General features: G+C 40.7%; 1 protein-coding gene across 6 annotated transcripts in view; it reads right to left on the bottom strand.

The window, feature by feature from the left end:
- herc2 (HECT and RLD domain containing E3 ubiquitin protein ligase 2) overlaps positions 1-12236 on the bottom strand; it is a 186992-nt gene that overhangs the window by 164653 nt on the left and 10103 nt on the right. For all 6 annotated transcript variants that reach the window (XM_067985782.1, XM_067985783.1, XM_067985786.1 and 3 more), the window contains exon 3: positions 2310-2427. In XM_067985782.1, the coding sequence (XP_067841883.1) occupies positions 2310-2427 (118 nt within the window). The remainder of the gene's footprint in view (positions 1-2309; positions 2428-12236) is intronic.

Raw genomic sequence — 12236 nt, 5'->3', positions numbered from 1 at the left:
ATTTTCTTAACAGTTGAATTTTTTATACAATGCAAAATGCTTTTCTCTTAAAAGCAAAATTTTGATTTTCATATCCCTATTTAACTGTGAAGGCTTCCCTTTACCATGACCACCCCTCCCCTCCTTTTTCCCCAATGGGTGTACAAGATTTAATTGTACTTCAGCATTGATTTTAAACAATAATTTTTTTCCTGTTCAGTTATTGCCATCCAATTACTATGCTGACCAGTATCCTCCTGTTCAAATTCAGTTATATCCTGCTTTACAAATAAAGCTACGTCCTTTTTTTGTGACCCAACCTCCATTTATGAAATTCAGTGTAACCTTTCAACTGAACTTCAATCGGTCACTATTAGCCAACCAGGTTTCAGAGATTCCAATTACATTTAACTTCTATATGGAAGCACATGCCTGAAATTCCAGCATTTTATTTCTAATCCTTCCATCATTTGGGTAAAAAAATTCACGGAATTCCGTGACTACTTTACATAGCTCATTTCATATAAACTACCTTGATCCCTGCAAATGAAATTCATGAAATTGCTAACGCTACCGCTACCAGCTGCCCTGCCTACCCCAGTCCGAGTGGAACGACACACATTATGAGCTACAGTATCTGTCAGAAATCACAGCAGCTTAGTATCTAATATCACACACTAACAATTATAATGAAGGTGAAATGCATCCTATTTAAGACCAGCAGCGTTAAGCAATGCCATCGTGGGAGGCCACAAGTGGCTGTCAGATGTTTTTCCACAGGGATAAAAGCAGAAGCCTCAGGACCAATCACTTCAGGCCACCCTGACAACTCCCAATATCATAGTCTAAAACTAGGTCACAATGGAATAGTCCAAGTATGCTGCTCTCCTGCATTTACATCCACAAAGTGCAGCCGGTCTTATTGTGGAACTTAATCTTCAGTATTTGTGCAGATGTGCAAAGTAAAAACATGGCACCAGATTTCCATGCATGTGCATTTGCCACAAACAGGCTTTTAAGCACACAAGAGCCTCTTCATGCTAGCATCATTCCACTATGGGGTGTCACGATGTCACAACAAGGAACTGTACACATTGAATCAGAGCTTTTAAAGGAGCCCCAAAGACCAGCAGTAGTCAGGAAGACCAAGTATTAAAAAATAAGAGAAACAGATCTTCCCAGACCCTGGTCTCAGCAAAGCAGGTAGGTTCAGATTGATGTTACCACTGGCTGCGTGAGACTCGCACACCAGGAGCAGTGTCATTTGACTAATATAAAAGCAGCTTCATTATTAACAGATCACCAGCCTGCTCCACCAGCCCAAAAAAGATGCATGACATGGAAAAGCATTGGATTGGACTGGGCTTGGGCATTATGGCCCCACAGTTAAATGGCCTACTGTTACAAGTTTAGAGTTTGCCAGGTCTCTCAGGTACAGTAGTGCTGGTCACTATCGTAAATAGTCTGAGCATCTGAAGTGTGCCAGTACTGCCCAGTATCTAACTATACGATAGGGTGGTTATTACTAGGTAGTGTGTCTTTCGCACTTGCTCTTACACGCGCTTCTCCAATCTTTCCAAAGGCGGACCAAGAAACACTTGGTGAGAATGAGGATAAAGACAATTATTAAGTTGATTTATTCCACCAACAGCAAGTGAACATAAAGCGTAACAATCAAAACAAATTTCTCTTAACTCAATTTCATGTCTCAAAAAATAAGAAATAATAAATGACACTCCCCGTCCCTTTTCTTGGGCTGACTTATTTTTTGACATTCCTGTCTCTCTAGACAACTTCTAATTACAAAACCTGACCTGTGTTTTTAGCTTCCAGCTCCAACGAAGAAACGTGTGTCACAGTCCTTTCTGACCCCAGAAAACAGAGGAACGGTATCTCTAACATAGGAACAGGAGTAGGCCATTCAGCCCCTCGAGCCTGTCCAGTCATTCAATGAGATCATGGCTGATCTTCCTGGGCAGGGATTTAGCAGTAGACTTGACAACCAAATCAACTACCTGCTCTCTCAGGCACATATTCTTTGCAGATACCTTTTGTCGTACCCAATAACGAAACTGCTTTTATATGGCCTTTGAAATACTGAGTTCTGGCATTTCCCCAACCTGGCTCATCGGGCTTCAATGTGTTCTCCAATGCCTGTAGGCGTTCTTTTTAAACTTCTGCAAATTCACTTAGTTTTAAAACATATCCCTTAAACATATGTGAATCCCAAAATCCTTTCCGTAAAGAAAAAAATTCAAAGTTCCTGAAACATGACACCTACCAACAGTCATGTGAAGAATATTCATTTTACACAGTACTTAAATTCTTACCTTTCGATGTTAGTGAGTCATTGAGATTTTGCATTGCTTCAGGACCAGTATAAACAATTTCGCCATCTTTGACCATTTCATTCCAAAGTCCACAGAGTCCATCTCGAGTGAAGGCAAGCTAAGATGAAAGCAAAATAGAAAAATGACTAAATAATAACTTTACAGTTTAAAACCCCTCAACTTTAGAAGTAAGAGTCTACAGCATTGGAGTAAGTTAGAAATGACCAAAAGTTATTTATAGGTAGATTCTTCTACTTCATCCCTTTCCTCCCCAAACTAAACTAATCTCCAGTACCCTTAGTATTAGTGATATGGGTTTTTTTTCTTAAAAAGGATCTATATGTAAAGTGTCAGGTTTGTAGGGAACAGGGAGGAAAATGCCAAACAATGTGCTGCATCTGCCTCTACATCAATGGAATCTTGCTATAATAATTAGGTCCTTCCCCCTCCCCTAAACTATAAAAACTATTACCCCATATGAACTGAAACTCACTCAAACCCAGACAGTTGAATAAATTTTTACTGACAGAATTACTGTTCACATGATTTGGTCAGAAACTATGAAATATCTGGGAATGCAAGCAATGCATCGTGTTGATGTTACAACCATTTTGCACACAGTAAATACCTCTGCTCAGCTGTACCACCACAGATATTTGGAGGACTGCTTAAGCAACATCGAGTGGCCAGCTTGACAGCCATACCACCGGCAGACAACTTGCCCAAAAAAATGTCTGGTTTGCAGAGACCTATAGAGCGGCAGCTTTTTGTTTTGTTAAATCTAAACATAGCTCCGTTATAGGCATTTTATTTTGTTGCCACAACTGATATCAGTTCAATTCAGCACAGATCAGGAATCTCAGGCCAACGGGGAACTTCATCAAGTGGGTGATGAGCTCGCTCCGCCCACCCGATGAAAGTGATCACATGCAAATTAGCCCCAATGTACCAAAACGGTGTTTAGGTAAGTTGAATGAACTTCTATTTAAACCAATATGAATACAATGATCATCTGCCAAACGCAAAAAAAACCTTAATGGAACAGGATACGATAGAAGGTAGAAACAACAAAGATTGAGCACCTTTTTATGTTGAGCACATAAGAACATAAGTATGGCACAAAAAAAAGCCATCTATCCCGCTCCTTCTAATAGACAATTCACCACCTGTACTGCTTTGTTCAATTTATCCCATCATTTATAACTTTCAGTCTCATTCTTCAATGTATAAGGGTCTTTTTTTCTTAAAAAAAAGGATCTTTGAAAGGGCATGATCTATTCTTGAGAGCCAATTCCAGATATATACTTAGTGGTGGTAAGAAACAAAATTCTTCCTAATCTCTATCTTTATTTGAGGCTCAACAGTCCTGTAATTATGGAATTGCACTTTAAGTTACATAATCCACTTCCATCAACATTATCCAGTTCTTCCAGCTTTTTATATATTTTTGTTATGTTCTCTTCCATTCATTTGTTTCTGCTACATTTTCCTCATAATTGGAAAAAAACAGCATAATCATTGTTGCTCTTTCCTGAACCATGTCCAATGTATCTCTGCTTTGGAATATTGCCTACAGTTTTAGGCACCCCACTTTCAAAATACAAAATACACAGTTTGAATTGATCTTGTACTGCAACTCTGGTGAGCTGATGATAGGAGCTTTTTGTGCTGGGACTCAGTATAGAGATCTATCCCCATTCACCAAGGCATTTCTGTCTTTTTATAGTTATTTACATTGTTTCTCCTGCTAAAAAGTTCACTGTGACTACTGACACCACTGTGTCAGCCAATAAGTTGGATCAGCAAACAACAAAGTAAACAAAAGTCTATTTACACTGACTATTTACCAAGAGTCTCTACCAACCGCAGCAAACAGAAATCGTCCGTAAAATCAATCCCAGTCACTTACAACAGTGCAGTCTCTCGGCGTGATTGACGGCGCAATTACCCAATCATCTCCATTCTGGACGGAAATAGTGGTGTCACTATATGCAGCCGTAAAATTCACTGTTTGGCTATAAGTCCTGCTGGCCGCAAGTCTCGCTCCGCCTCCAACTCATTATTAACACCACTGTCAGCCAGTCACAGTGATGCTTTGTGAATGGACAGGTGTATTTTGTGCCCCAAACCCCAAAATATGGTGGTGTTCAACAGATTCTGAATGTTGTTTTCTTTATCTACATTCTAGGTGTGGAATGGCATTGACCACTTCCATGTAACGATGCTGGTGTATTCTAGGTGTTGGCCGTCTTCTTCTTTGAGCCTTTACTCCAATGCTCTCCTGGCCGGCCTCACACCTTGCACCCCTCTCCCCCCTGTAAACTTGAGCTCATCCAAAACTCTGCTGCCTGTATTCTAACTCACACCAAGTGCCGTTCACCCATCACCCCAGCGTTCGCTGACCTACACTGGCTCCCGGCCCGGCAATACCTCGATTTTAAAATTCTCATCCTAGTTTTCAAATCCCTCCATGGTCTCATCCCCTCCCTATCTCTGTAACCTCCTGCAGCCTTACAGCTCTGAGACCTCTGCATTCCTCCAATTCTGGCCTCTTGCGCATCCCCAATTTTCATCGCTCCAACATTGGCGGCCATGCCTTCAGCTGCCTAGGCCCTAAGCTCTGGAATTCCCTCCCTATACCTCGCAGCCTCTCTACCTCTCTCTTCCTTTAAGACACTCCTTATAACCTACCACTTTGACCAAGCTTTTAGTCACCTGTCCTAATATCTCCTTATGTGGCACAGTATCAAATTTTGTTTGATGACTTTCCTGTGAAGGGCCTTGGGACGTTTTACTATGTCAAAAGAACATAAGAACATAAGAAATAGGCGCAGGAGTAGGCCAATCGGCCCTTCGAGCCTGCTCCGCCATTCAATAAGATCATGGCTGATCTGATCCTAACCTCAAATCTAAATTCATGTCCAATTTCCTGCCCGCTCCCCGTAACCCCTAATTCCCTTTACTTCTAGGAAACTGTCTATTTCTGTTTTAAATTTATTTAGTGCTATATAAATTCAAGTTGTTGTTGTTTACATTCAACTAAGTTAATGGCAGCTCTGGGAAACACCATGAATTGAAGCCCCCGGCTTCTCAAAGAAGAAGTGACCTCTGACAGAAAATGTTTTATGCATTTTAAACACAGAAAGGATAACTATATAGTTAAGCTTAATCATTTTCTTATGAAATATGAATTTTATATGTCTTTATAGTCCAAAAGTGCACTGCCTGAGGGGTTGGTGGAGGCAGATTCAGTCGTGGCTTTCAAAAGGGAATTGGATAAGTACTTGAAGGGAAAAAATTTTCAGGGCTGTGGGGAAAGGGCGGGGGAGTGGGACTAACTGGATTGGTCCTGCAGACAGCCAGCACGGACTCGACAGGCCGAATGGCCTCCTTCCATGCTGTAACCATTCTATGATTCTAAAAACCTTACTTTCAATCCTATGTTTCTCAACTTAGTGAGAAAGCAAGTTGGTGGCTGGAAAGGTTTTGAAAAAGTGTTTGAAGTATTTTCATCAGTTACCCTTCTGCTCCTTGCAATTGGTAGCTGTTTGCTGACTGCCAATCTTCGACTAGTAGTGTTTGAAATGCTTGATTGGTAGTTTTCACTCCCATTTGCGACTTGGTCATTGGTACCTACGTCCTCAGTTGTAATTTGTTGCTGTTTCGTAAACATGGCATTTGAGCTAATCAGGAGCACGCGAGAACACATACATACGTTACATGCAATGGACAGAGATGCACACTAGAAGCAACAAACAGGCAGACCTCTGTCACAATGGTCTTCTGAAGAACTCCATTGGACAATCCTTTTTCATTGATCGTCATCTCTTACCTACTGCCAAGATTCATAATACAGCTCGCCAATTTGCTATTTATTCTATCCACCGTCATTAGAAACTCAGATGTGGATTTTCAAGATCACTTTCTGAAAATCCAGATAAACTATGTCTACTAAGGGTATCAAGGGATATGGGGATAGGGCGGGAAAATGGAGTTGAGGTAGACGATTTGCCATGATCTTATTGAATATCGAAGCAGGCTCGAGGGGCCGTATGTGGCCTACTCCTGTTCCTATCTCTTATGTTCTGATTGCACTCCACTGCTAACTTAGTTTCCTCTTCAATATATTTGCAAGTCATAACTTCATCGTTCCACCTTAAGTAATGTACATGGACACCTAAATCCCTTTGCTGTGCCACAGCTCCTTGTATCTCACTATTAAAAGAATTGTCCAATTTGTGTCTCAGATCCAAAGTGGATGACCTCACACTTCTCCACATTGAACTCTATCTGCCATATTTTTGCCCACTTAGTCTGTAAATGTCCCTTTGTAACTTCCTGCTCCCATCCACACAACTTACTGTGCCTCCTGCAAACTTGGATATACAACTTTCCTTCATCCATGTCATTAATATGTTGAAAAGGTGAGGCCCTAATACATGTGCTTAAGACATGGAAAGTCCCGTCCAGATCACAAGGGAGTTTCACTATGACATTCCCAGTTCCCACTAGCAGTTATAGGGCAGTGAGAGTCATCGTCCATAAAAAAGCAAGTTACATATATACAGCAATGGTTCCTCTAATCATCTACCCGTTGGGATCAACTCAATTTTCAAAAACCACCCCTACTAGATAGGCAAAATCATTTTATTCCATTTTTCACTCTAGTCATCCTAACATCTCAGTTATATTGTACTTTTGACATTGGTGTATATCAATTGTGCCACTGCTTTATCAAAACACATAATAACAATGCCGATTTTACAGTTTAGTCTTACTAGTGAAACCACCTCAGCTCAGCGCTGGACATCCAAGTTTTAAAAAAAAACTCAAGCATTCAATAATGCTGCCTTCAAAACTCTAATGATGAAATAGCCAAATGTTCAATCCAAATCCTGTACACATTACTGGACTGAACTCAGTCTATGCCACTTCCCGCTCATCAGTTTGTTGGCTGGCAACAAGTTATTATGTTGCAAAACAGATATCATCTGCTACAGCTAAGAAACTAGCACCATAATCCTGCAGCAAATACCCAACAAAAAATATTCATAGCCACAGGCCTCATATTACCTATATCAGTTGGAAGTAAAACCCAACCATGTGCCTGAATTCAAACAGCATGAAGGATATCTAAGCTACAGACATTAAAAACAAACCCTAAAAATATATACTACTGCTCTGAAAAGTAAATACACCTCATGATGCGCTACTGAGTCACGCAGACCAAAGGTCCCGGGTTCAAATGAGTTAAGTGCCCTCCTATGGGGTGGAGCACCACAATTAACCTAGGGAGGGGGTTCCTGCTCTTGATTACTATCCAGTGACCCCTGCTATAATGTAGACACACGAGATCAGGTGAAGGTAGGTTCAATTTCAGCTGTACTGACTCCATAATCAAATTGTCTATGGGTGTGCAAAAGCCTAATTAGAGGGTTCTGATGAGGAAATGAGAGGAGAGTTGGGAACATAAATGCAATACACATCCTAGGGCTTTGGAAAGAAGGAAAGTTGGAGATTGGATTATAGTTGGAAAGAATGGAGGGGTTGAGAGCAGGTTTCTTTTAAATAAGGGGGCAGATAAAGGTTGTCATCAGCAGTTCTGAAGGACTTAGGGCCATGCCAGAAGATAGGGAGAAGGCTTAAATCTTATCCAGAGCATACATCACAGTGGAGGGAGACAAGTTCAGCAAGAGGACAAGCAACATGCAAGAAAAGATTGGCTGGGAGAAATGTAGGAGGCAGGGCAAAAAAGAAAGGATGAAGAGGTAGACGAGTTCAGGTTCAAGATGGCAGCCATTTTGCCCGCACAATTGAGATTGAAATAAGACAATAGTAGTTTTAAAAAAGACTCTAAACTATAACAACCTAGCAGAACTCACTAAGATACTGGCATTGTTTGTAACGAACAATACTTTTGTATGTTTCTTTTGAGAGTGCCTTAGTATTACATCCGCTGGGAGGCACAATGCCTGGTTTCCTGGAGAGCATTTACAGAACCTATACCCATAGAGATTCCGTTACTTACTATAGGCCCAATTTCATAAGCAGCTCTCCAATACTGAAGCGAACAGCTCCAAAGAAGACCACAGTTGAATATCCCAACTTTAAACAATTTTTTTTTTAAAGTGAGTCTCACATTAATTTAGTTCATACAAACATACGAATTAAGAGCAGGAGTAGGCCATTCGTCCCCTCAAGCCTGCTCTGCCATTTGATAAGATCATGGCTGATCTGATTGTGACCTCAACCCTACTTTCTCGTCTACCTACGATAACCTTTGACTCCCTTGTTAATCAGGAATCTATCTAACTCAGCCTTAAAAATATTCCATGACCCTGCCTCCACTGCTCTCTGGGGAAGGGAGTTCCACAGACCCTCAGAAAAAAATTTTCTCCTCATCTCAGTCTTAAATGGGAGACCCCTTATTTATAAACTGTGGCCCCTAGTTCTAGTCTCTCCCACAAGGGGGACATCCTCTCAGCATCTACCCTTCAAGTCCCTCAGGATCTTGTATGTTTCAATAAGATCACCTCTCATTCTTCTAAACTCCAATGTATACAGGTCCAACTTGTCCAAACTTTCCTCATAAGATAACCCTCTCATCCCAGGAATCAGTTGAGTGAACCTTCTCTGAACCGCCTCTAAAGCAATTATGTCCTTTCTTAAATAAGGAGACCAAAACTGCACACAGTATTCTAGATGTGGTCTCACCAATGCCCTGTACAACTGTAGCAAAACATCTCTACTTTTATATTCCATTCCCCTTGCAATAAATGACAACATTCCATTTGCCTTCCTAATCGCTTGCTGTACCTGCATACTAACTTTTTGTGATTCGTGTACTAGGACACCCAGATCCTTCTGTACCTCAGAGTTCTGCAATCTCTCCCTATTTAAATATACTGCTTTTCTATTCCTCCTGCCAAAGTGGACAAGTTCACATTTTCCCACATTATACTCCATCTGCCAAATTTTTGCCCACTCACTTAACCTATCCATATCCCTTTGCAGACTCCTTATGTCCTCTTCACAACTTACTTTCCAACCTACCTTTGTGTCATCAACAAATTTAGCAACCATACATTTGGTCCCTTCATCCAAGTCATTGACATAGATTGTAAATAGTTGAGGCCCCAGCACTGATCCCTGTGGCACTCCACTCGTTACATCTTGCCAACCTGAAAATGACCCATTTATGCCTACTCTGTTTCCTGTTAGCTAACCAATCCTTTATCCATGCTAATATGTTACCCCCTACACCATGAGCTCTTATTTTGTGTAGTAGCCTTTGATGTGGCACCTCGTCACATGCCTTCTGGAAATCCAAGTACACCACATCCACAGGATCCCCTTTATCCACGTTGCTTGTTACTTCCTCAAAAGAACTCCAATAAATTAGTCAAACGCAATTTCCTTTTCTCAAAGCCGTGTTGACTCTGCCCGATTGTATCGAGATTTTTTAAGTGCCCTGCTATAACCTCCTTAATAACAGATTTTAGCATTTTCCCTATGACAGATGTTAAGCTAACTAGCCTGTAGTTTCCTCCTTTCTTGAATAGAGGGGTTACATTTGCTAATTTCCAATCTGATGGGACCCTACCAGAATCTACGGAATTTTGAAAAATTACTACCAATGCATCTACTATCTCTGCAGCCACTTCTTTTAAGAGCCTCGGGTGAAGTCCGTCAGGACCTGGGGCTTGTCAGCTTTTAGTTCTAATAATTTTTTCAGAACCCTTTCCCTGGTGATTATAAATGTTAAGTTCCTCCCTTCCATCTCTTGATTCACAAATTATTTCTGGTATGTTATTTGTATCCTCTACAATGAAGACGGACACAAAATATCTGTTCAATTCATCCACCATTTCCTTATTCTATTCCCCAGACTCACTCTCTAGAGGACCAACGCTCACTTTACTAACTCTTTTCCTTTTTAAATACCTGTAGAAACTCTTACTATCTGTTTTTATATTTCTAGCTAGCTTTCTCTCATACTCTAATTTCTCCCTCATTATTCTTTTAGTCATTCGTTGCTGTTTTTTTATATCCTGTCCAATCTTCTGACCTGCCACTAATCTTCGCGGAATTGTATGCTTTTTCATTTGTATAATCTGACTGAACGTATCCAAAATCACAGCCTAAACTTTGTAAATTGAGTGCTTTTTTGGTCGGTACACAGCTTCTATTATTTACATAGAATGTACAGCACAGAAACAGGCCATTCGGCCCAACAAGTCCATGCTCCACGAGCCTCCTCCCACCCTTTTTCATCTAACCCCATCAACATATCTTTCTACTCCTTTCTCCCTCGTGTTTATCTAGCTTCCCCGTAAATGCATCTATGCTGATCGCCTCAACTACTCCTTGTGGAAGTGAGTTCCACATTCTAGCCACTCCCTGAGTAGAGAAGATACTCCTGAATTCCTTATTGGATTTATTTATTGGACTATCGTATATTTATGGCCCCTAGTTCTGATCTCCCCCACAAGTGGAAACATCTTCTCTACGTCTATCTTATCAAACCCCTTCATAATCTTAAAGACCTCTATCAGGACACCTCTCAGTCTTCTCTTTTCTGGAGAATCTTTCCTGATAGGTATTTCTGCATTATTAGAAAAATAAGGCATTTAGCAAGCTGCTAAAATTCACAACCGGACTATGGAAATACAATCTCAACTCCATAAGAGGTTGTATGGTGGCTATAATCTCAACAAAAATTGAAATGAAATGGCACATCTGATATGGTTTGTGAAACATCCTCATCAGTACTAAAATCTGGCTTTAAGAAATGTTGCCGATAAGTACAAAAAGAGCTGAATCTTTTTAAAACAATTCTGGAATGCAAAGGAACAACAGTAACTACTTTGTAAGAAATTCAATTAAGTACAAACATGGCAAACTCTCAAAACCATTTAACTGGAAAATGACTACAACAATGGAATTCTTACTCCTCTTTGAATCCTTCCCAAATGTGTTTACATAAATCAAGCTTGCCCACACATTTGCACTACCAGACATTGTTCGTCAATATTATGTACAGTTACTGTATCAAGGAAGCCACAGGCGGAAATGCTCCTCTTGACCTGGTATAAGTTAATGATGAGAAATGTACAAGAAATGGATGTTGTAGCACCCGTGAGGGACAGCAACCATAGAATGGTAATGTTTAACATGTCCTGGGAGTCAGAAATACCCAAGTCCAGGAGCCAGGTATACAACTTAAAAAGTGCAATGAAATGTGGGAACAACTAAAACAAATAAATTAGAGAATACTGTTCAGCAACGCTTTAATAGAAGATAAGTGGAGCACCTTGAAATGAACAACACTGAGCATGCAAAATATAAATATTCCCAAAACCTACAAGCTCTGACTAGGCAAACGTGACCCTAAATGGATTAACAAGTAAATCAAAGTGAAATAAAGAGGAAAATGGACTGGACAAATCCTGTTTGGAGAAAGGGGAAGGGGCTCATTGGGATGAATATAATCGAAGAAGGTGCAGTACTATGTTAAAAGGGTGATCATAGGGGCAAAGAGAGACCTGGAAAATGGCAATAGCAGCTAGGGCTAAGCATAACAGTAAAAATAAAATTATAATACCAGAGTAAGAAGGCAGTTAGAGAAAACCAAAAAGATGCATATTCACAAAGGGAGATATGAGCAACATGCCCATTCCTAAAGCTACCCTAAGTACAATTAATTGTAGAATCACAGAAAATTTACGGCACAGAAGGAGGCCATTCGGCCCTTCATGTCCACGCCGGCCGAAAACGAGCCACCCAGCCTAATCCCACTTTCCAGCACTTGCTCCGTAGCCTTGTAGGGCATGGCACTTCAGGTGCACATCCAGGTACTTTTTTTTTTAAATTGAGTTGAGGGTTTCTGCCTCTACCACCCTTTCAGGCGGTGAGTTCCAAACCCCC

The sequence above is a fragment of the Heptranchias perlo genome, chromosome 6, assembly GCF_035084215.1.
Source record: "Heptranchias perlo isolate sHepPer1 chromosome 6, sHepPer1.hap1, whole genome shotgun sequence".
Taxonomy (NCBI): domain Eukaryota; kingdom Metazoa; phylum Chordata; class Chondrichthyes; order Hexanchiformes; family Hexanchidae; genus Heptranchias; species Heptranchias perlo.
This window is presented reverse-complemented; position numbering and strand designations above follow the sequence as displayed.